Source organism: Sceloporus occidentalis, unplaced genomic scaffold (genome assembly GCF_023333645.1).
Source record: "Sceloporus occidentalis isolate IW3139 unplaced genomic scaffold, rSceOcc1.0.p SCAF_1, whole genome shotgun sequence".
NCBI lineage: Eukaryota > Metazoa > Chordata > Lepidosauria > Squamata > Phrynosomatidae > Sceloporus > Sceloporus occidentalis.
Window position 1 is genome coordinate 274,510,737 of NW_028316981.1, and position 26,393 is coordinate 274,537,129.

The 26,393-nt window shown below is 38.9% G+C and overlaps 1 protein-coding gene across 1 annotated transcript in view; it reads right to left on the minus strand.

Annotated features, from left to right (window-relative positions):
• The window catches only part of MSH3 (mutS homolog 3), a 74,366-nt gene that overhangs the window by 41,690 nt on the left and 6,283 nt on the right, over nucleotides 1–26,393 (minus strand). The window contains exons 4-10 of the mRNA XM_089493845.1: nucleotides 26,162–26,374; nucleotides 25,108–25,224; nucleotides 24,370–24,487; nucleotides 22,296–22,438; nucleotides 20,976–21,142; nucleotides 3,952–4,067; nucleotides 389–503 (exon numbers count right to left, since the gene is read on the minus strand). Coding sequence (XP_089349971.1) covers nucleotides 389–503; nucleotides 3,952–4,067; nucleotides 20,976–21,142; nucleotides 22,296–22,438; nucleotides 24,370–24,487; nucleotides 25,108–25,224; nucleotides 26,162–26,374 — 989 coding nt within the window. The remainder of the gene's footprint in view (nucleotides 1–388; nucleotides 504–3,951; nucleotides 4,068–20,975; nucleotides 21,143–22,295; nucleotides 22,439–24,369; nucleotides 24,488–25,107; nucleotides 25,225–26,161; nucleotides 26,375–26,393) is intronic.

Below are 26,393 nucleotides of genomic sequence, written 5' to 3' on the forward strand. Positions count from 1 at the left end.
CAGTATCTGAAACATGTTTAATGAAAGTCAAAGCAATAATCTGCCGATCTACTGATTTGTAAAATCAGAGAAACAATTATTCTGCTCCAGAAAACACAACAAAAGCAGTCATTTGATAGAAACAATTAGAATGACCTCTCACTCCCATAGTTGTTCTATAATTAATATTCAATTACATCTTGTTATTGCAAAATATAAGTTCTGGAACCAGTGTTACATTTGTTTCTCTACTTGAATTGAAACTAGTCAGAGAAGAATGGGTTTATACCATAGGTATCACAATCACAGTGCACTTATTTTGAAAATTGTAATTTGCCAAAATATACAAAATAATATCACTATAGCATGTATTTCCGGATTATAGGTTTCTTAATTTTAAGATATTTACCTAGGGTTGTAGAGTATCTTTTCCAAATTAAATTCTTTGAGATATACAATTACAGCAGCCAAGGAGCATAATACTGCCTTATCCAACTTTAAAATGAGTGACAGGGCATGGGAGTCTGAAAAATACAATTTTTTAAAATGTGTGTAGTTGTATTCCAGCAGCTTTTATCAATAATAAAATTAGCCTGTATGAATTCCAATAGTGTTTTTGCATTATATTTTAGCCATCTATTTGAAATGGCCTCCCAATCAATGAAAATTCACATATTTTTTACCTATCTTTTATTTTTCACAGTGCAGCAAAGAAGTCTTGCATTAGGAGTTATTCAGAGTAAATATACACAGGATTGTATTATTTATTTGTGAAATGCTTAAAATAGAGACTTTTTTACCACTGGATAGCTGGGACAAGTTTTGCTGCCTGGCTAGACAAGGAGTATAATCAAGTTTACAAGATTAATGAACAGGTCTAGAGGTAGCCTGCTTTACTGTAATCTTAAAAAACTCAAGGCTCCCACACTTTTCTTTGGAATAATGAGGAATATAGAGCAGCAGCCTGAATTTTTTTTATGAGGGTTGCACTTTGATGGTTCTTAATTCTAGCAGGTAGGAGATGTAGGATCACTACACGTTTTTCTATTTCACAGGATTTTAGACATGAAATGAAGAATCTGTGAGAAATCTGACCAAAGTCTACTAGGGCTAATTACTGTACGTTTTGAGATGGATTTATGCCATGTGTGAATGAATTACTGAAATCTCCCCACCTGTACCATATTGGCTGTTTGCACTAGTTCTTGACACTGTTTCTGTTATGGTATCCAGATCTATTGAAACTTTTTTCTTCTCATGGGTAAGACATGAAAAGAAACAATCATTACACTGAGAGTTGTCTCTGGATCTGGAGTACCCCTTACTTTCCCTGGATCTGTAAGAGGAATGGAAAGACTAATAAGGGATAGTCCCCATCTGTGACACCATTTTTCCTCCTTTAAGTTTTCTTTTTTTCATTGATTTCAAGTGTGAAATGAACTGAGGGATTTCTAAACAATGGAATACTCTACAAAAGAATGCAAAATAGATTGGGTTTTCCTCCAACTTCTACTTGCCATGATTTGAACCTGATCTGACTCCATAATGCTAAAGATCCAGATTGTGCTCTGGCAAAGAATTGGACAACACTGCCTGGAATCTTTAACAAAAACAGTTGCGTTTATTTATACCTTACCATAACATTACATTGCCTTAGGGAACTCTCCTTCACTCACAGATATAAATGTTATGTCATGACTGCTGAAGGGGGCTGAGACAATATCTCAGGCACCTTCTAGAGCAGGGGTAGGCAATCTTTTTGAGCCGGGGGCCGGGTTGCTGTCCCTCAGACAACTGGGGGGCCGAAGCCAAAAAATAAATAATTAAATAATTTTTAAAGAAATTAAATATATAAATAAACCAGGACAAATGTAGGACAAAATTTTCAAATGGAAGACACTTTTTTTTAAAAAATGGAGGACACGTGAAAAAATTTGCTGATTTTTTAAAAAATGTTAATATAAATGCATGTTTCTGAGGCTTCTATAGACAATTGCCCCCCAAAGACCCCGGCGGCAATCGGCGGCAGGACTGGGCTGGGGCCGGTCCCAAGGCCTTGCCGGGCCGCATCCGGCCCGCGGGCCGCAGGTTGCCTACCCCTGTTCTAGAGAATAAAATACTTCTTGGGATATGAGGCACAGGCTGAAGCCAAAACCAGGACAATTAGTAGGATATCAGTCAGTGGTGATGCGACATGTCCAATTTTGGTAGGTTATGGAATTTCTTAATTTTAACATTGCTAGATGGGAGGCAGCCAGTTTCCCATGAAACTCCATGAAAACTACTAAGAAAAGGTACATGTAAGAAGATGGTCTTCAAAATAATCTTCTGGGGTAAACTGTTGGATTAGCTGGGAGACCAAGGCTACTAAGAGCTAAAATCTTGGTGATTTTGGGAAGCAGCAAGAGTAAATCCTCCACCTTAATAAATCTGAGGGATTTATTCGGTGCCATTCTCTCTTTCTTAGATAATTCAAGTGTGCCCTTGTCAGAGGAAAGGGAGGGAAAGTAATCAACTCCATCCATCCATGAAAGAGTGAAGAGTGAAGGGTTGAAACCTTGCTGATTAAGGGCCACCCTTTCTTAGCTTACAGTCTCTCCATCACAGACTGATTACTTCTTGAGTGGAGGGAAAGCACCTGGGACATTCCAATGCTATCTCCCTCCTTGGCCTCTGTTGGCATGCAGATGGAGACCTCCCAAGTCTAGTTTACTGACAGAAAGAGGGAAAAAAATAAAAAATCAAGGTGAATTGAAGAACAAGTAGTATAAGAAAAGAAAACTAGGGAAGGGAAGGAGATACAGAAGTAGTTGGCTTGACAAGCATGATACAGACAAATTACTTAATTAGAGGCAAGAAAAGAAGTTAGATGACTTTGGGCAGGTTGCTTTCTCAACACTAGGGGGCACTCTAGTTAAACCTTATTGGTTATTTCACCTTCATGTCAGGTGAGCCCAGAAAGAACCTAAGGATACAATCTACATCAGATAGGCAACTCTGGGTACCATTTTACCCTCCCCTAGACTTCAACAGGTTGTTTCCAACCTTTTTATAAAATCCCAGTCCCCATGCAAAAAGAAAACAAAAAAGTGCTGTGGCTCTTGGAGTGTATCTACCCATAAATATCATTCTTCCTCTCCCCTCAATATTTTAGGCCTAAAATAGCCTTTCAGCTTTTTTTTAAATCCACTATTTCAGGCCTAGGACAAGCTGGAGGATAATCTTAAATGATCAATCACATTTTAAGAGACTGGAGGATAGTCTTTAAATATCAATCACACTTCAACAGAAGCAAGAATGGCCACTTTTATGTGGAAATTTTATTCAAAATGGGGAAAGTATGAGGAGGCATACTTTGTCTATCCCTCCTCTTAATACTTCCTTAGGACTAAGTGCCACAGAACTCAATTGTGTTTGCTATTAAGCAGACAGGTATATAATTACACTGTAAAACACTAATGCCTACCAAAATCATTCCAGGATCAATATTGTTGAGAATTTTCAGGACTCCTTCTTTTGCTGCTTTTCCATCAGGCTCAAATGTGTTATTCAATCTACTAGTGCAAACTAAATTCTTGAATTATCCTTTGAGCTTCAATTTGAACAATTTGTGAATAAAAATGAGTTTTTGTATCAAGAAATATGAAACGGCCTTTTCCCTGTTGCTTGCACACTGCAGCAATGAACTCAGAAAAATTAACTGAGCTGGACCACATTGCCAGAAATCCTCCAGCCAACCAGTAGGAGTTGTGGTGCAAATCAGTAATGTTTCTAAGTTCTTCTGCTGTGCATTAGAATACTCTGTAGACACTGTAGCATGTTAATAGACATCACCTCAGAATATTTAATTTCACTTTATAGTATTAATAACTGTATGGCCAAAAAAAGTTAAGTTTTATAAAACAATCAAGTCATCCTTAACTCATATAAAAGCAAAGCAAAGCATTCTCAAAGATTTTCAGAATTACGAACCTGTACTATCAAGTACTCGACTGTTGGTATAGAAATCAGTTATCAGTTGAAAAGCACTGATGTTCTCAGAAAGTTTGTTTTCCATCCTCTCTACTCGAATTCTATCACCCTGCAAACTGAAAAAAATTTTTTTTTTCAAATTTCACTCTAATAATAAGCACTAACTCACAGTATCAGGATATCTCCTTGTTTCTTCCACTACGCACAAACAAATTAAGGTTAAGGAATCCTTTATTTAAGATAATCTTTAAAAATCAAGTTTAGATATATATTTCCTCTATGCAGACTAATACAATGTTATTACAACTCAACAGATTTGATTCCTTAATAGTCGGCCTTCAATATCAGGTATTAAGTTGTTTTTATCTAAGCCCTCATACCTTTAAGAATAGCATTAACTACAGTTTCAGTCAGTTTAATAATATCCCAATCACTAAAACTCAAGATGAGTAATAACAGCTTATTAATGCATTATCATAACACTCTGAGGAAAGCTTTTTGTTTAATATGTAATATTACAAGTATCAAGAATAAACTCTGTGAAGAAGCTACGTATACCATCTGATAATCATTGCTCTTCTTCTGCACTAACTCAGTTGAGGGAGAGGAGTTTTTGCACACTATAATGGTTATTTACTATTTTATACAATTTGAAGATTTTATTTTGATCTAAGATGTAAATTGTCCAGAGAATATTTTCTGACAGTAAGCCATCTAAATTCAATTAAGCAAACTAGCAAGTTCAAAAAAAGCAAAATCCAAACTGCAATGTGGGAGAAGAAAATTTCTTGGACTAATAGTAAAACACATCTAATCTCCAACTGAAATTAAGCACTTAAACCTTGGAGAGCCACCAGGCATAATGATTTTATGACTTTGAAACTGAACCTGGCTCCATACATACAGTGGTGCCTCGGGTTACGAAATTAATTCGTTCCGCTGTCAATTTCGTAACCCGAAAGGCTTTCGCAAGCCGAATCCCCATAGGCGCTAATGGGGAAAAGCCGCGATTTGGTGTGAAATCGCGCAGAAAAGCACCAAAAGTTTTTTCGTAACCCGAAAAAACTTTCTTAACCCGGAACAATAATTTCCTATGGGTTTTTTTCGTATCCTGAAAATTTCGTAACCTGGGTAATTCGTATCCCGAGGTACCACTGTACTGTAAAAAAAAAACAACTTGCCCTTGCTTACATGAATTGTCCTTCATGTTGAGAAGAAAAAAGATGGAATAGATTTTGTTCTGCACTTACAGTTTGGACTGGGAATTCTAAGTACAGGCATCTGATATGTTAGGAACAAATACTAAGGAATGATGGGAAAGAGCCCAATCTGGCATGCAGTAATATTCTATTACATTTATTTTTACATGCCAAATTAACTGCTAGGCACTGCACAATAACAACATATTAACTAACACCAGTTGCACTGGCTGTGTGTTTGATTCTAGGGCCAAATTATTGTAGTACTAAACCTCTTAAAAGTTTGGGACCAAGTTATTTAGAGGACCACCTGCACACTATAAACCTGCAGAGCATTCTGTTCAGCTGTGGAAATCATTGTTATATGCTTGGCTTGAAGTCAGCAACTAAAAAAGATAGATCCTTTTCCATCAGCAGCCCTGCATTTATGGACCTTCTGCCCAGCTCCTTGTCAGTTGTTTTGATAGCTTTCAAGGTGTTTTTATTTCAGGCTATTTTTAACTGCGATCAGCGTTGTATTTGTTCTTGGTGGACCTGTTTTAAAATCTTGGCTAGCTGAACAGAATGAAACTGAATACAGTCGGCCGTTCTTATACATGGATTTTTTATACATGGATTCAAGCATCCACAGTTTGAAAATGTTCAAAAAATTATAAATTTCAAATGTCAAAACTTGATCTTCTATTTTTTATAAGGGACACCATTTTGCTATGTCATTATATTTAATGGGACTTGAGCATACTCAGATTTTGTTATACACGGGGGATCTTGGAACCAAACCCCAGCATATAACAAGGGTCCACTGTATAATGGTCTGGTTTCCCCACCTCCACCCCACTAGCGTTGTGGGATGTTATTTTCAACAGTTATATATTTTAAACTGATTTTACTATATTAATTATGTTACTTCAGGAAAACATCTCCTTTTGAAGTATAATCACTGTTGACCAACCAGAAAATAATGGCACCAGACACAGATAGTTGGATTAAACAAGGGTCATTTTATTGATGTATAAGCTATTTAAACTGCTTAAAACCTGGAAATAAACAAACTGACAGAGGGGGGAAGGGGGAACAACCTAGTGTGAACCTCTTACACCTCCCCAGCTATCCTTTGGGTGAAACAACAGACCCCAAAAACAATCCAAAGAGATGGGTTGCTATCTTGGACAGTTTTGTTTTTATTTCTGAGCCCATCCTGGACCATCTGGAGCTTAAATATTTGGAAGGCCAAATCTGGAGTGCTCCCACCCCAAACCCATGGCTTTGTAAGAGAGAGTCAACTCCAGATCAGTCCCAAAGGCAATCTCATTCCACCCCACAGGCAGTTCCAGAGACCAACCCTCCACCACAATGGGGTGCCAAGATGTACACCCATCTGATATATCCTCCCCACACTACCTGCCGTGTGGAACGGCCACTGCCATTTTGTACGTGCAGAGCGCGTACTAGGGTTGGGGGGGTGCGGAAGCACCGCCCCTTCCTAACCCTAGTACGCGCTCTGCGCGTACTTTCATGGCGGCCTGTAACCCGCCACTGATTCTAATTCACCACAATGAATAAAACCCGACAAAGACTATTAATAATAAATTATCCCCCAACCACATATATCAATGCTCTTAAATCCCCAAATCAGTTGAAAAGATTAAATAAGTAATCCCCAAAATTAATCAAAACCCACTACAGTGTTAATCAAAATCAACACATCCATTAACCTGACTGGATAGAAAATGTTACCCTGCTAGATGACCCAAGATGGCGGTGCCCAGCCCAGATGGAAAATAGTACCCTGCTAGATGGTCTAGGATGGCGGCGCACAGCACAGAAAATCTGGGGAAACAGCCAGACATAAAGGACAGCAGGAAAAAGACATGAAGTGCAGAACAGATGACGAAGAAGTACAACTACGAAGCAAAGGAAATGAATACCACACCCAAAGCCCAACAGAATTTGCTCTAACCTGATCATGGGCTGTGCAACTGAATAGCTACACACACACACACACACACACACACACACACTGTGTGCCACGCAGCTGCATGCAGGGACACACACATTCACACAACAGAGAGAAGAAATATCACTACAGAGGCAAATGGGACAGAGAGGGAGGGAGGGTGGGTGGGTTGTGGACACACACAGCTTGCCCACTGCTGCAGACAAACAACCGCACAACTACTCCTTCGTCACAAACACACATCAGTCAACCAATCCATTCCCTAACTCTCTCAGCAGTGGCGACAATTCAGCCTGCTGACGTCTACTCTCTGGAATTCACTGCAGAGACTTGCTGCTGTTCACTCACCAAAACTGCAAAAAGTTTGCCCTAGTCATGTCACCTCATCTGGCCCATCAGGACAAGCAAATCATCATCTCATCTTCATTCATGGAGGCCAACAAAGAGGCCTCATCCGTCACAGCAGCCTTGCTGAGCAGTTTGGGGACCATTTGTTTTAAATAAATCATATAATTCAACTGACAAGTCAAGACAAGACACATTAGGGACAAAAGCTTAGGAGAATGAATCAGGAAAAGCCAAGACTAGAAGATGCTTCCTAAGAAGACATTCGGATCTAAAAGCAGGGAAGTATGTCAGACATCAGGAAGAAGAGCAATCCATGATGAGGAACTAGATAACTACAACAGAAAACAAGTGGATGGAAAGGGGTAGAGGAGGGATAATCTAGGTCAGGAGGGAAGAGAATACAAAGAGTTAGGAATCACCTTGTCTTTCAGATCTTGCTGTGCTGCAAGTGCCAGCAACCCAAGCCATCAACTGCTAATGCTGGGAATTATAGTCTTACAACACTTGGAAGGCCATATAATTCCCAAACTTGATACACAGCTAGCAGGGCATAATAGTTTGACTCTGGAGATTAAGATGGAATTCCACATTCAGCCATGGAAACCCATTGGCAAGTCACACAGTATCAGAGAACCCTATGAAAGTTTTGCCTTAGGGTTGCCATAAGTCCAAAACAATTTGAAGGCACACAACAACATATGGAGACATTTCAACTTAAGCCCAAGAAACTTAGAAATGAAGTTTAATAAGAGAGGAAAAAATTAAGAGAACTTTGCAAAAGCAGCGTGTTACTCCTATTCTAGATGTCAGCAACAGGAAACATTCTAATCAAACAGAATGTTCTAAACAAACAACACTATTAGATGTTTGAAAAAATGAGAATTTCATAACTGATTCAATACATAGGAAAAACATACTAAAGAAAACTGCAAGTGGAGAAATAAAAACACATTTCTAAGCTGTTGGGCTGTACTACACTGCACACTGTACTACAAACTATCTGCACAGTACACACCATCACTGAGTAGCCCCCAAAGGCCAACTTATTGAGAACTGGGGCCTGAACACACACCTTAACTGCACTGGTAGGAAGCACCACTATTCTTCGCTGTGTTTCTCTAACACCCAGTATATAAGTAACACAGAACAGAAATTCACTCTCCCACTGAAAGGAAAGGTACTGCCTACTTACATATGAATTAAAAATTGACATGACTTTACAAACACTCCAAACATCCTTTGAGCTTTTTTTAAAAAAATATATATATATACACCGCTATTCCAAAGATCATAGCGGTGAACAGCAAGTAAGCTAATTAGAAAGTAAGCTAATTTGCCCCCAACAGTCATTTTAGCAACCTCGGAAGGATGCAAGCCTGAGTCGAGCTTGGGCCCTTTTGCTGGTCTTGAACTCACAACCTTGTGGTTTTGAGTGAATGGCTGCAGTACAGGCATTTAACCACTGCGCCACCAGGGCTCCAGTTTTCTTTCAAAATGTTTACAATGTAGCTTTAACTTTATAATAGTTTGGATGATGCAACCATAACACACATTAGACATTTGCACACAAGATCAATCAACTGGAATTATGTTTTTATAGCATTCCACTATATTTTAGCCACTGCTCATTTTGCAAAGAAAAAAATTCTAAATTAGCTTACTTGCGAATTAGCTTACTTGCTGTTCACCGCTATGATCTTTGGAATAGCAGTATATAAATAAAACAAATTATTAATTATTATTATTATTGAATCGAAGTACTCTAATTGTTTCATCAACTAAGAGGGTGTAATATAAACCAAACTACTTGAAGATCCACCAGGTACAAGCAAGTTTTAAATACAGTACTACTCCCCTACATTCTGACATTGGCTTTGCAATCTCCTCAATATAAGGTATTGGACAGCAAGCAATGGACAGCTGGCTATGCAATTACTCTTCTAATTAATGTTTCCTTTTAAAAGTTAATACGGATTTAAAAAGCCACTGACAGCTAGGAAAATGCCATTGCCAATTTTCCAATTAATCGTTTTAAGCTTTTCTGTAGATTAATGAAAATATTTTTAAGTACATGGATCTTGCAATTTCTTTACTCAAACAATTCCACTGAGATCCACCATTTAAGTTCCGATCCCTTAGGTATTGAAACCCTGCCCCCCGGCCACCAGTTTCTGAAGAAGAGATCGTGTCTACTATTAATGGTCTGAAAAATAACAAAGCTCCAGGGGAGGACTTCTTACCAGCAGAATTATACAAACATTTTAGTGATTGGAGGGTACCACTTTTGACAGGTTTGTTCATGCATATAAATAATACTTGTCAGAAACCAGTTGGTTGGAAGATAGCTATAGTGATCCTCATTTATAAGGATCCCAGTAATTATAGGCCAATTACCCTAATAGATATTGTTGCTAAAATTTACACGCGTTCCTTTTGAACAAACTGGAAAGCTGGGTTAATGATAATGGAATTCTAACAGAAGAACAAGCAGGATTTAGACAGAAGCAATCTACCACTGATAACTGTTTTATTCTAAGCCATATGATTGCCAAATATACCAGCAAAGAAAAACTTCTATATGCTGCTTTGATAGATCTTTCTGCAGCATTTGATACAGTGAATAGAATAAAAATTGAATTGTGATTGTTGTTATTAATAAAAACCCTTTATACAGATACATGTTTGAGAGTGAGATTTGGATTAAATGGAGCCATAACAAATAAAATCGATACATACAAAAGGGTAAGACAAGGGTGCTTATTAGCCCCCTCATTATTTAATTTATATATTAATGACCTGCCATCTGAAATGAAAGATTCTACAGTCCATATGCCAACAGTCCTACATACTCCGTGTAACACTTTGCTTTATGCCGATATGATATTGTTATCATACTCACAAGTAGGTATGCGAAGACTGTTAAAAAGACTTAGTTGTTAGTGTCAGAATAATTTTCTAACTATTAACAAATCTAAGTCAAACATAATGGTATTTGGTAAACAAACGAAGAGACACAGATGGCAATTAGAGGGCAAGCCAATAGATCACATAAAGAGCATCTCCTATCTAGGTGTAACATTCTCAGAAAATGGATCCTGGTCATGCTATCATCAAAGGAGTTCACTTAGAGCAAAGGCTCATTTGAATCTCATACTTTAAACTAAACGCTCACAAGTACCCTGACTCTCTAACCCCAATAATTAATGTATATAAAGCTAAGGTTACACCTATGCTTTCATACGCAGCAGAAGTTTGTGGTCTAAATCCCATTTCAGTAGTAGAACTAGCACAGTCTCAATATCTGAGATGTATATTGGGTGTAGATAAGAGGATATCTGCGGCTGCTGTTAGAGCTGAACTAGAAATATATTCAATTCATTCACAAGCCAAAATCAAAGTGTTTAATTACTGGTGTAAAATCAATGAAATGGAGGCAGATAGACTACCAAGATTATGTCTCTTAGAACAGTCCCAATCCCATCTTCAGTCCTCTTGGTTTATGCAAATAACAAACTTTATAATGACTGTGGTTTTCCTGTAACTTGAACAGTTAATGATCAAGCAAAAAAGGTTGTGGGACAGAGAGTCCTAGATATCAAGGCCCAAAAAGATATAGCCACCCTTAGTAAGGTAGGCAATTTAAAATGGCTGAGCCGATTAAAACACACTTTTCAATGAGCTAACTATCTAAAAATACAAATGCCAAAATACCTGAGGGAGGTATTTACTTGAGCTAGATTTGATCAGCTTGACACTATGGTAAGATATGGAAGATTTAATGTTGTTCCTTACAATGAACAAAATTGTATTTGTGAAGAATGAGAAATTGAGGATTTAGTTCATATTCTATTCAAGCGTAAGTTGTACCAACAGGAAAGAGACCAGTACCTTGGTCCCTATATCAAACTACCAATGTTCTGGGATACCCATGTCAGAACTTCATATTTCATGAGTGGTCAAGATTCAAAAATATCTACCACCACAGCTCGGTTTCTATGTAAAGCAATACAGTTGAGAGCTAGATATATGGAGACAATTGGGGTAGACTGTAGAGGTAATGAGTAATTTTGATGTGTGATTGATGTTCAGTCTTTTGTTTTATGTACTATTACTTTAAAGCTGTAACTTTTTCTCTCTCTTTTACCCATTTTTGTATTTTGAATGTTTTATGTAGATTTTTATAATCAGTTTTATAACTGTTTCATTTTGGGTATTGTACTTATATTGTATGGCATTCACATGATATCTATACAGTATTTTATCCATATTTTAGGTTTATTATAACAATAAAAAAAATTTTATTTTGTTTTATTTATTTAGGTATTTATATCCCGCCCTTCAGCCCTAATGGCTATCAGGGCTATATTATTTATGTTTCCCTGCCTCTCCCAATGGATCGAAGCGGAGTTACAGACTACTTGAAATTATACAATTATATTTTAGCTGTTTCTAATTTCTATAGAACTTCTATAGAATTTTATAGCATGCTTTACCTGCTTTTGTGTTATTTTGAGATGGCCTAAGGGCTAATCCAGGGGTAGGCAACCTTTTTGAGCCAGGGGCCGGGTTGCTGTCCCTCAGACAACTGGGGGGCCGAAGCCAAAAAATAAATAAATAAATATTTTTTAAAAAAATTTAAATATATAAATAAACCAGGACAAATGTAGGACAAAATTTTCAAATGGAAGACACTTTTTTTAAAAAAAATGGAGGGCACGCAAAAAAAATTGCTGATTTTTTAAAAAATGTTAATATAAATGCATGTTTCTGAGGCTTCTATAGACAATTGCCCCCCAAAGGCCCCGGCGGCAATTGGTGGCAGGACCGAGCAGGGGCCGGTCCCAAGGCCTTGCCGGGCCGCATCCGGCCCGCGGGCCGCAGGTTGCCTACCCCTGGGCTAATCAATAAACATTGATTACTTATAAAGTCATAATCATTACTCTTCTTAATGATTCTACACATTTAAATACATACACTATATATGTGTATTTGTATGTGTTTATCTTTCTACACAATTAGGTGATCGCATTTACATGTTTTCTGCAGTTCTATTAAATGTAAATAAACAGGCAAGTTTTAACTTACTTTTATTTAAACACAGGGAGCAAGGGCAAAGACAGAGTTGCAAGAGTGAAAATGTCAAAGAACGTTTAGGACATGGTACTGTAATGCTACAGTTGGCCTTCTTATACATGGATTTTTTATACACGGATTCAAGCATCCACGATTTGAAAATACTCTAAAAAAGGATAAATTTCAAATATCAAACCTTGATTTTCAATTTTTTATAAGGAACAACATTTTGCTCTGCCATTATATTTAATGGGTCTTGAGCACAGATGGATTTTGTTATCCATGGGGGAATCCTGGAACCAAACCCCAGCGTATAACAAGGGTCCACTGTACTTGAAGTGGTGGTCCATAAACCAGTGCCAGTCAACAAGCCATCAGCTGCTAGTCTCTGGGGACTTTCCCAGAAAGGAAGAAACCATTGTAAGCAACAGGCTCAAATACAGTATGGGTACATAGTTTTTGTTATTAACCAAGCTTGAGTCAATCTTGACCCATGACCACTCTGTATATGAGACATCTCCAAGACTTCCTGTTCTCCACTGCTCTGCTTAGTTCCTGCAAACTCATACCTGTGACCTCCTTAATAGAGTCCATCTATCTACTGGTATTCAAATATAGCACATGGGGGGAGGGGGGGAGTTGTCATCAGAAAGGCTTAAGAAGCAATGCTTTACAGGACAGGAACATCAATCAGTGCTGTGTAATGGCGAGAGTGATGTTTTTGGAGTCTGGAAAACTAGATTCAAATTCCTGCTCAGTTACAGATTTTATTGGAGGATTATGAATCTTGGTTTGGCCAAGCAGCTTCCTACGATTTTTTTAGAGATGTTTCTGCCTATCCACTTGCTAATTCCTCATTTCCCTCTCCCATGATCCATTCCCTAAACATACAGGCAGCAAGTGTCTAGCGAGACTGGGACGAGGCAACACATAAATTAATCCAGCCAGCCCAGGTCATGCACAGGTAATCCAAGAAGTTAATTGAAGATGAAGGAAAGCGCAGGGCCAAGGTGCCAGCCAGTCCATAAATCAATACACAAAGCCAATAGTCCAGATAACCAGACCCAAAAAGGGGGAGACAGAGTCATTAAATGGAGCCAGCTGAGAAATCTAGAATCCCCAAAAACACGTAAACACCAAGCACACGTCCAGTGAAGGAGAATTAACAGCTGCAAGTAATGAGGACTCCCAGCAGCTGCTGGAAGATAAGGAGCTGCCTTTGGACACCAGGTGCTTGATTAGCACTGTTTCCTATTTAATAGAATTGGCTCTTACAAAGCAGTTTCTTCTCCCTTTGCTTCAAAAGGCAAGGGTGATTCGTCAGAGTCTATTAAGTCTTGCAGAGGAGAAAGCACCTCAGCTTTTCAGAGGGAACCAGAAATTCCTTGCAATTTAACTCTTCTGCGTCAGATTCCAGAAATTCCAGATAGCAAATCATGAAAATTTTCCGCACTCATAAGGTGGCAGCCTGGCTCAGATCTTGACTTGCAGTTAATTCAGCCTCCACAGTGACACTGGATCTGACCAAGTGTGCCACCTAAATCTGGTCCCTGTCCTGCTCAGTTGATTAAGGTTTTTAAGGTCAATTTTTAAACTAAAATTTCTAGACTTGTATATGAGTACATACAGTAGTTATAAGTGGTGAAGTGCCAACAGCTGAACTTGTACAGATGAGGTCAGTGCAGGGATCTAGGTAGTATACAGGTGGAATTTAACATGAAAGTAGAAAGAATGAGGCCTAAATTGCCAGCAATAATCTCACTCCTTTCTTTAGAAAGGGTTATAAAAACCTCCTTCTAATCACAAGTGGATAGTACAGCCTAAGCATATCAAAGAACAAACCAGAGAAACAGTGGCCTGTTACAGACTGCCAAAATAAAGCTGCTTCGGGTCTCTTTGGAGGTATGCTATTTAAATGATTCATGGGTCCTAAGAGTCCGGAGGTCACACCAAAGCCACACTCCATTCCTAAGCACTGGAGTGCAGCTTTGGTGCAGCTTCCGGATTCTTCAGATGCATGCATCATTTAAACAGCATACCTCCAAAGAGACCCGAAGCAGCTTTATTTTGGCAGTCTGTAACAGGCCAGAAATAACCATAATAAACCTGAATGTGGTACATTTCAAACCAACAAAGTACACTCATCTCTCAACATTTGCTGGTGTTAGGGGCACAGGACCCCCGTGAATGTGGAAAAACCACAAATAACAAAAACACCATGTTTTTACCTGAGAGAACACCTCTCTAAGAATCTCTAGATCCTCCAGTGCAACTTTGTGGTCAACATCTGGCAGACACTGACCACAGAATTGCATTGGATAGAGCTATAAATGCCTAGTGAAGTGTTCTCTCAGGGAATCTCTAGGTCCTTCAGTGCAACTTTTGGTTAAAGTTGACCATAGAGTTGTGCTGGAGGATCTAGATATTCCTAGAGAGAGAACATAATAAAATCCATGAACAATCAAATCCGCAAAAGTCAAAGCTGCAAATGTGCAGGGACGAGTGTACTGTTTTAGACAGTAGAATCACAATATTTGTTTATCTCTCATTCTTGATAGCACACACTTAAACTTTACCATGATGTAATTCCCAAGACTTGTTAAATAACTCACTTAGGAAGCTGTCCAAAGATTGCCAGTCCTCTAGAAAATTGGAAGAGTTTAATTCACATCAATTAGGGCTGCAAATCAGGATTTCAGATATTTAAGTAACTGTGATTAGACTTTTCTTTTATTAAAGAGCTTTATTCATTGAGTATCTTCCTTGCCCTTATTTAACATTATAAAAACTATTATACATTGCTGATAGTGCATACGTTACAAAAGGTTATGCTATAGTGAAGCAGAATAATTTGTAACCATCATTCTGTGATTTGAATTAACTGATTAACAGTCCAGTTATCATTAGCTATAGTTAACTGAAATGAAGAGTGGGGAGCAACACCAACCTGTCATTGGAGGAGGGAGTAGCCCCACACTTAATTTGGGCTCTGCATTGATTCCAAATTTTGCTTTGCTTGTTTGTGGTTATCAAACATTTTGATCCATATTTCAGACTTAGAAAAATTTATACAATCTTCATAAGACTTTAGAATATTTAAACAATCCTGCAAAAAAAAAAAAATCCCAAGCAACTTATATAAACATTTTATGCTATTTCTAGACTTTAAACTAGGAATGTTCCTATTGTGACAGTACTCCACTATTCAGATTATTAAAATGTACGCATATTTTATGCCCTCCCCCCCAAATATGAGTATTTTCTTTTATCTGTTGGGTTCTAAACAACTAAGAACAAAAGATTTTATGGGAAGTAAAAAGAAGAGATGTATTAGAACTGGAAGGCATCCAGAAATTAAATATAAATCTGAATTGAAAGTAACCTAAACTGATTCAGCTCACAACACCACAGTCTAACTATGGCAAGCTATCAAACCATTTAGGCTGCAGCAGTCATGGGCAAGCCAGAAGCTGAGAACCATGAACCACAGAAACAATGGACAACCCAGGAGAATCCTTCCAGTTCAGGGGAAGAGGTCCATTCTGGGCCTTTGTATCCTGAACAGCTTGATGCTACATCATCTATCTCACAAGGCAGTCACATATAAAAAAAACCCAAAAGCTTCATGTTTTAAACTGCAATTGCTCCTATGTAAGCAAGACACAGCCATCCAACCCGGTATTATTTTACTAGGATGCTGCAGTGTGAGATTGTCAGTAGTGGAAGATTCCCTTTTGAGATCCACAAAAGTAGCTTCTCAAGGCACTGATAAAAAGCAAATCCTATGATGTTGGTTCTAGGAATAGCAATGTGAAAGACTGCTAAAGATTTTGTCACTACAAGCCTGTTACATTAAAGGAATAGGAGGAATGTTGATGTTTCCTGTAAAAAGGCATTCTACAGGAGTTGTTTGGTTATGGACTCATTCCCTTCCTACTGCTACCCAAAAGTCACAAATCAGGAACTGCAGTATCATGAACTGGGCATTTGCTCACTTTATTACTGTGGTAGGTTACCAAAGAAGGGAACAGTTCAGTGAACCTCACTGTCACATTTCTTTGCCACCAGTGAAAGATCTAAAAAATAATAACACAAGAAACCAAAGGGAAAGGCACTGAATGAAACAAATGAGCAGGGGAGAGAAGGCTATCAAAAGTGCCAAAATTTACTCATGGCTGAAGTGTTTAGAAAGCAAAATTTCTTTCCTGCTAAGAAATTAACAATCGGCAAAATAAAGTCCTTAACTTTCTCATAACGCTCTTTGATTAAAAATGGCAAAGCAATTACCCATCTCAGCAACAAGGAATTGGCTTCAGCTGGTCCTATACAGTGGCTGGTTCTGCCCTGGCTGCCTAAAAATGCAAGATCAGTAATGAATCAAATCAAAGGCTAATCTTGCCAGAATATTGTTCGTACAGTAACCAACCACTTGCTTAATGGAAACCCAAAAAGAGGACATGCATTTAAATAATTCTGTTCCCCTCATTTGCCAGAAAATTGGTACTGAGCTATACTGGCTATGTTCATAATACAGTCAGAACTCCATATTCACAGGGGATCCATTCCAGACCCACCCCCTCACCCTCATGGATACGAAAATCAGTGCATGCTCGTCGCATTAAAAGTAATGGCAGCGTGTGTGGTTCTATGAGTGCAGGCACATGCACATATCAACATTAACCAAAATGGGGACTTGCTGTCTGTGGATAGTTAAATCTGTGGATGACACATCCACCAATAAGGAGGGTGGACTGCATACAACCTTCATGTCTAGTAGCCATCAACAGCATTATCCTTGATGATCTTCTTCATCAATCAGGAACATAATATGCTGTTGTACTGTAAGGATATCTGTTTGTTTGGCCAACTGCCTCTTTTATAACCTTCAGATAAACAGCTTTACAATGAGAAGGGAAAGACAAAAGAAAAATTGAAGGAAAAAAGAATGGCTCAACTGATACATCAAATGAAAGATACCTTACAGTTCACACAGACTGAAATAACTGGAAGTCTACTAAAAGGAGACTTTACATTATTAGTAGCAGACTCTCCTGGAATACAGGGATAATTAATAGGTCAAAAATCCAGCTAAATGAAAAATTAAGACACAGAGTTTGGGGGAAAAATCAGTGCCAAAAAAGCAGAAAAGAATCCTTCAAGGCAGAGTTTACTTCCAATTCCAGCAAGGTTAAATAATCTGTATCAGAAATGTAAGTAAAACACCCACAGAGAAGCCAGTAGGTAAATTGTCTGATGAAGAAGATAGAATAACTCTTTTAAATAGATATCTGAGACATGTGAAGTTGGCTACAAAGAAACTGTTTAAAAGCCTAACAAAGTGACAAAGGAATGAAAGTGACAAATGAATGAAAACAACTGACATAGGCAAACTGTTGGTGTGAAATGGCAAACAAAACCTACAGAACAGTGTGACAAACTTAATACAGTGGACCCTTGTTATACGCTGGGGTTTGGTTCCAAGATCCCTCGTGTATAACAAAATCCGTGTATGCTCAAGTCCCATTAAATATAATGACATAGCAAAATGGTGTCCCTTCTAAAAAAGGGAAAATCAAGGTTTGATATTTGAAAATTATACTTTTTTGAACGTTTTCAAACCGTGTATGCTTGAATCCATGTATAAAAAATCCATGTATAAGAAGGGCCAACTGTACTGCATTATATTTCTTCCATGTCTACATTCCCAAGATTATTGCTGTTTGCCAAAACAGAGGACGTTCTCAATAAACTACTCATATAGCCATCTCACTCCTATCAGTACAGTAGGTAACAAGATGCTTTAAGACAGCAATGCTTCCTGTGCCTTTAAACCTTTACACAAACCAAATTCCAATTTATAAGAAGAAACAAACTAGAGCAGTGGTTCTTCAACTTTCTCCCCCTAGGCCCAGTTTATATCTACAGGCACATGTCATCCCCCCACCACTTGATGTAATATATGAATTAAAATACTTTGTTTTTTAGTATTTGTATTTCTACGCACAGAGTTATGTATACTCACATGCTAACATTTTATAAGGAATTAACATTGTTCAAATTAGAACATTTTGATTTCAATAAATTCAATACTCAAGCTCAACACAATGTTTATACCAGATGTGATGCATGTGTTTGTTTCTGAGCACAAAGTTTACTAAAACTAGGGTTCATTCTTTCCTTCTCCTTGCTGCAAGGATGCCTCAGCAAGGTTTTAAATCCCTTCCCATATGAAATGTATGCCTAATTCCCAAGAGAAGAAAGAAAACCAAGAAAGCTATTGAACTGATCACTCTATTTTCCTGTGGAATGTGCCCAATGAAAATATTTGGAGAAAAAAACCAGAAACATTATAGGAGACACTAATCAAAAATGGAAATCTATAGGACCCTCTAGTGGTGAAGTGCTTTTTTATCTCAATAAATATCACTAGTTGTGTATGTGCATTTTTTTAATCCCCAGTTAAAACCAGGGGAAAATGGATTCTGTCTCTGAGGCCTGGAGCAGGCGGGCAGGAGGGAGAGGCCTGAAACCACTCTGGCCACAAGTTGATCGGGACTGCAGCAACTGCACAGCCTACTCCAAAAGCAAGCCACTGCCACTGGCCCCAACTTGTGCCGCTGGGGGCTGAATTATCCCTGGTTCCTTTTTGCTCTGGCCCAAAAGACCAGGCTACAGCATCAGAGCCCCCAAAGCAGCTAAAAGCTGCTTTCTTTTGGCCCATCTGTTCCAGGCCCAACTTATGTTAACTGTCTACATCAGCTATCAGTATGCAAAGGGATTCTGCAACACTCCTGAAACTAACTGAATGACAGAATTTAGTAGCATGAGCTTTCACAGATTTGAACCCATTTTCCTCAGATGCATGTGGTGGAGTGGAAAGCTTCCTGGGCTTCCTGGCCCTTCAGGAGTTGTCGGAGATTATTTGACCACCCTAGCTCTCCATCATGTACCTGAACTCTGTGCTTGATCTGGACTGTATTTAGTGACTCTGGATGCTGTTTACCTGACTTGGACATTGCTGAACTGTAAGCTGCCCTGTGACTGTGCTTGCTCATTAACTGATGGCTACAAGCTGTGTAGAATTAGCCTTTGGCAAGTTGCCAGACTGTATTAGGGACAACTAGATGAATTGGGAAATGTATCTCTTGTTCTGAACAGAGAGAGCTATCTTGAAAATTGTGAATGATGACTAGGGGAGTACCTCCTTTAGGACCAGTCTAGACCACACACAATGATAATTAAAGGAAATGGCATTCACAATGATCACAAGGATAATAGTACTGTAATAATATGAACATGAATGCCCATCAAAATAGTACAACTGAGAGAATCTTTTGATCAGGATATCTTTGGTTCTGGTCCTGGGGGCCATGACCATCTCTCAACTGCGGTGAACAAGAACAGTATTAATTCTAACATTCTTCTCACTCCTGATGACCAGACGCATTACAAATCTTAGCCTTTGAGAGTGAACTGAGAGGACATCTTGCTAAGCAGGTGAAAATTCTGCAACAGAGGTAACTGAGGTCAGGATAGTAGATTCCAAAGGGAGTGTTCAGATTAGAACCTCTTGAATTAAGATGTCAAATGACTTATTTTGGTTCTCTCTTTCTGCATAGATCATCTTCAGCCATTTACCATTACAGGCCCTATTCTAAGGTTCAAGTAAGGGATTTCCAATCAACTGCATCATTATCACTACCATACCAAGAATTAAGATGCAGCCTTGGTACCAACCATAGTTAAACTCAGTGGTTACCATATACTATACAATTTATAAACTACTGGTTCTGACATAGTAATGAATAATTCTACAAACTGTACTGTATGTTCCCATGTCAGCAGACCTGTTTCCCTACACTTGTCCAGTAAAGGTTGAACAGATGCAATGATGGGGTGTAATCTCTAAAATAAGACATTTATCTTGTTGATCTGATGAACAAAGCTTACAACCACAATCAATACACTGTTGAAAGAGAGGTCATAGAGCTGTGGACTTAAATCTTGCCAATTAAATATTATCATCTCTGCTGACAAAATAACTTCACATAAAGATTTTTGGGGGGATGGGAATGAAGACAACAAATGAGGAAAAGTATCTCAGGTAAAACGTAGAAAGACTGGGCTACAGATACTATTATTGTGATAGACAACGTAGGAGATGACCTCTGAGATATGTGTGTAAGGAATGGAAGGAATACTACTAGAATGCTTTGCTATCTAGATTCTAAAAGTCAGTCTGCACAGGTACTGACCTATATGTATTAATGCACAAATTTATAGATGGAGAACTATGAATATCTTAATTACAATTTTCTATTTCTTTCCCATCATATTTTCTGGGCTTTCTGTTCAGTTTTCATATTGTCTTGCTGTTGTGGTTTGGGCTAATCTCAAGTACTGGTACCAATGTCGAAAACAAAGCATCAGATTTCAGATTGACCTACCTTAGGGAAGTGATAGCACTGATAAGTTTTTCAGTTTGATCTGACACATCCTTAGGAAGAATAATCTCAACAGGCTGTAGGCGTAAAATTAAACTTTCCAGTTCTAAGCGAGCTGCAGAATCCTGAAAACTGTCAAAAATAATTTCTCCTGTAGTAGGCTGGACAGCCTGAAAAAAAGAAAGAATTAGATAGATTATACATAGATTAAAATTGCTGTATTTGTAGTAATAATTGGTTAATAAACATTGACTAATAAGACTATCCAGCTCATAATGTTCTTTGTTCTCCCTCTAGAGTTGTGTTAGGGATAGTGTGGTCCTCCAAGGGTCAGTGATTATACAAACATATTTTTCAGAAAAACACATTTTTATTCAAAATTCTCCTATGTTCTCTATATTAAGCTTGATATGGGGTTTGTTTTACCAAAACCATAATTGAGTTCCAGTCACATTTTGTTGTGGGGAAAAAAGGGAAAAAAGAAAAGAAAAGGCCTCTTCTGGAGGACATTTTGCATAAACAAAAATATAATCATTCATAAATATTTTGCAGATGAAGTAACAGCCCTCTAAGCATGTGTGGCCCCTAGACCTCAGATTGCTGACAACCCCAATTTATGAAACACAACATAGCTATCAAACACAAACATGGAGAAGTGAAAGAGAAGTTTAATGCAGTTTAAAATCTTTGTAGAAAAGTTTGCTTTACTGCTTGGCCCACACCTAATTTAAAAAAAGAAAACAAAAATATTTAAAGTAGTAACCGTGGAGAGCTATCAAGAGCAATCGCCCCAGATCGGGTGGTGGGGAGAGGGAGTGTGTGGAAGCAGTTAGTCAGAAAGGATCTAGCAACCCCTTCCCAGCTTCAGGCACACAGAGAGAGCTCTGCACCCTTTCAGCAGCTTTTTCTCCCCAGGCAAGCAAGACTCTTGTGTGACTCTAAGTGGAAAGGGGTTGCTAGATTCCTTTGACAAACTGCTTCCATGCTCTCCATGGCCCTTGGATTTGGGGCGACAGCTCTCAATAGTTCTCCATGAAGTCTGAGCTGCTGGAGGGTAGGAAGAGCGTGAACTCGTTTTAAGCAGCACCAGGCTTTAAAAGGGGGTGGCAGCTACACATATTCTTCATAATTCCCCTCGGGGAGCCTCCCAGCTGCCTGAGGAGCCTTCCTGGGAGGGAGCCCTGCCCCACCTCCACTGTATTTGCAGTTTTTTCACTTTCACAAGGATCCTGCTTCCTTAACCCCCGTGAATGGAGATGGCTGACTGTACAAACAGGAACCCAAAAAGTCTCAAGACCACAAAAATTCTTCAAGAATACTTACCACTATGCCTATGTGAACATTTTGATTCTTATCCTTTATATTTTCTTTGCTTTCCGAGATACAGAGGAGATAATTATCACAGACATCAGATGGTATTTCTTCAGCATCCACAGGATTATTCAATTTCAGCAGAGGATTCACATTTAACAAATGTTAAGGAAAACTAGTTTTCTACACAGTTCTTTGATAAACCAATATATCATGACATATTGGACTGAAATTACCGTATTTTCCGGAGTATAAGATGACTGGGCGTATAAGACAACCCCCAACTTTTCCTGTAAAAATATAGAGTTTGGGATATACTCGCCGTATAAGACCCCCCTCCTTAAAATCCAAGGAGGGAGAAGGCCAGTGGCCTTCGCGCCAGGCCGCGGCGCTCCTTCCCGGGCTCCGTGGGGTCTCGGAGGAGGAGAAGGCCGGCGGCTCTCGCACCAGGCCACGTGCTCCTTCCCGGGCTCCGCGGGGCCAGGGAGGAGGGCAAGGCCGGTGGCCCTCGCGCCAGGCCGCGGCGCTCCTTCCCAGGCTCTGCGGGGCCTGGGAGGAGGAGAAGGCCGGCGGCCCTCGCGCCAGGCCACGGCGCTCCTTCCCGGGCTCCGTGGGGCCTGGGAGGAGGGCAAGGCCGGCGGCCCTCGCGCCAGGCCGCGGCGCTCCTTCCCGGGCTCCGCGGGGCCTGGGAGGAGGGCAAGGCCGCTGGCCCTTGCGCCGGCAGCAGAGCCTTCCCGGCGTATTAGACGACCCCCCAACTTTCAAAAAGATTTTAGGGGTTAAAAAGTCATCTAATACGCCAGAAAATACGGTATTCTATCTTGACTGGGTCATGGTGTAAAAAAGTACTTTGTTTCAATCTAGGTAGGGTTACATTGACATAAATTCCAGCAGAGAGAGAGAGAGGAAAAAATTGTTTCTCCACAGTTTGTTTTACAAACATTTGTAATATCCCCTTTGGTCACCTTTTCTCTAAACTAGAAACTACGAGTATTTTTCCCATATTTTTTTTTGGGGGGGGGGGGGGAGAAAAAGAGAAAAGGCTTCTTCTGGAGGATATTTTGCATAAACAAAAAATATGAATACCATATTTTCCGGCATATAAGACGACTGGGCGTATAAGACGACCCCCAACTTTTCCAGTTAAAATATAGAGTTTGGGATGTACTCGCCATATAAGACTACCCCTCTTCCAACGCACACCAAATAAAAATTTAAAAAACATCAGATTTGATTTCAATATGGTAATTTTAATTCAAATGACATGCAGGTACTTAGCAGGAAATCTTGTTGTATACAAAGCCTGCTCGGATTGCCCAGCCCTCCCTGTCTCCAAGACTATCAGAGTGGTAGCTGCTTTCATACGATCGTCGCATACGGTGGGGATGTGGCTGCGGCCGTTTTTGAGCTCCCTCCACCATATGCAGCGACCGTAGATTCTCCAGTCCGGTTCAGAAGTTTCAGCACCTGCCCTATAAGATGACACCCGGCATATAAGACGAGCCCCGACTTTTGAGAAGATTTTCCTGGGTTAACAAGTAGTCTTATACGCCAGAAAATACAGTAATTCATAAATATTCTGAGAATGGAATAATAGCCCTCTAAGCATGTGTGACCCCTAGACCTCAGATTGCTGACAACCCCAGTTTATCAAATACAGCATAGCTATCAAACATAGGTAAATTATATTGATTCAATTGTTCTACTTTACCTGGGACTAACCAATAGGATTCAGGCGATTATGGCTGATAAACTCTAGGGATAAAGAAAGGGCAAGGAAGCACATTTTACTAAAGAAATAACAGTTTTCCCTTAGGGGATGATTGCAATCAATGGTGGCACAATCTTTTGCCTAGCTACTCCTATATACATGCCTATTCAGAAGTAAACCATATTATGTTCAAAGAGGCTTACTCACAGATTAGTGGATGTAAGCCTAAGGTAAAGAACCGCTGTTGCAAACATACTCTAGCTACAGGTAGATTTCCTCATGAAGAAACATATGTGATTCAATTTTTCTTTATTCTAACTTTATTATCTTTAATCCTAATAACAAGAATTCATTTCAATTAGAATATAAGGATATCTTCTCCTAATATTGTAGACTTTGTATACAATGCAGTTAATTTTCGGGCAAAGAGAGAGCTTCTGTTCTCTCCAGCAGCCTTCAGAGCAGCTGTTTCTATTTGTTTTACAACACCTACCTGCAAAGCAAGCAAAAACTGTAAAGCACTGGACTAAGAAATTATATTCAATGACAATAATGATTGTAATATCAAAAATATGATGCTGTGGACAGGTGGAGATAATTTAGGCCTATGAATCCCAATTACAAGTACATACTTGTCATACAAGAGTATTTTCTCCGTTTCTACATAAGGCACCGCACGATTCAACAAAAAAGATACAAAAGGGGAATCATAGAAGTATCAAAAGACTACTAATGGCATTGCACATGCTTTGCACACTAATACCTGTGAAAGACCCTGACTGAAAACTTGGCAAGCATCTGCCAATCAGTGTTCACAACATTGAGCCAGACAGTTCAACTATAAGTCATTATAAGGAAGTTTTATTTGAATGACATAGGAAAAAGCCATACAGAACAGCAGAACTAATGGGGGGGGGGGGGGGGAGGACAAAGAGCATCCTTTGCTGAAACAACATAGATGAATGCAGAAAGGAATCAGTGAGAATTACAGGCATCGTTTGACACTTTTTAAAGAATGGAACTAGGCAAACAGCCTTGTCACTCTGAGCAAGTAAGTAACAGTAGAAACAGAAAATACCAGGAGAAGAAATAAAACATTACTTGTAGGAATACCTTATATCCTTTTGCTACCAGACGCCGAACATGAACAAATAGTCTGTGAGTTGGTATGCTGGCAGTCATAAAGTTGTGATTTTTGTGACAGTAGATATTCAGTTCCTTAGCAGCAATCTATAAAACATGAGAACAATTAGCAGTTTAGTCTGATGGCACAGAAATGTCATGGATCTTAGTTATCTATAAATTACTGATTTAATGAGCACATATTGTGAAAGAATTGAAGCAGGTTTGTTGTTTAAAAACCCGAAAGAAAAATACAACTTTGCTAACATGCTTTTGTTGTTGCTGTTAACCATCAAATCTTGGCCCATGGTGACCCTGCTGATGAGACATGTCCAAGGCCCCCTATCCTCTACTGCTCTGCCCAACTCCTGCAAACTCATACTCATGATCTCTTTAATAGAGTCCATCTATCTAGCATGTGGCCTTCCTCTCTTTTTATTTCCCTCCACCTTTTCTAGCATTATTGTTTTTTCCAATGATTCATGTCTTCTCATGATGTGCTAACATGTTATTAGCTAGGAATTTTATATAATTTCATCTAGAGACAGTGAAACTCAGAACAGTTTCACATGAACCTTCCATCATTTTCCTTCTTAATACCAATTTCATATTCCAAGGAAGTTTTGTGATTTTGTTGAATAAAGGATACTTATGCAGATGTATCAGTGTTCAGGAAGACCTAAATAGCAAATACATGATTAAATAAATACAATGCCCAACTCTTTTCATAGAACAAGAGACAAATCCACTTAGGGCCACAAATCAGCATTTAGTTGCTTACCTCTCCCAACAAACATGGAAGGTTAGTCCTACTAATTCCAGATATGCTTGGGTGACTATAGATATAGCATTGTACCTTTTGCACATACACTATAACTCAGCTAAAATAACTGAAGATTATGATCACTGTCATCAAAAGTTGGTAGAAAGCAGTGGGTCGCCTATCTGTTTTAAAGTGAATGAGAATTTTTAAAGTGAATGAGAATGAATGAATTTTAATAGCAGTAATACTCAGAACACAATGCTGTAAATAGAAGTACTCTACCTCTGCATCTTCACCAAAAAATCTGTATTTATAACCACATTCTACACACAAAATAGCATCTTTATATTGATTTTTCATTTCTAGGAACTGGAGCTCAAGTGGTGTATACACACTTTTGGTTGATTTATTGAAAGTCACAGCAGATGTACTGTGAGTATTTTCAAAACTTGTATTTGAAGCAGAAAATTGGCTTATATGAAGGCACGTTTCTTCCTATAAAGAGAAGAGATCA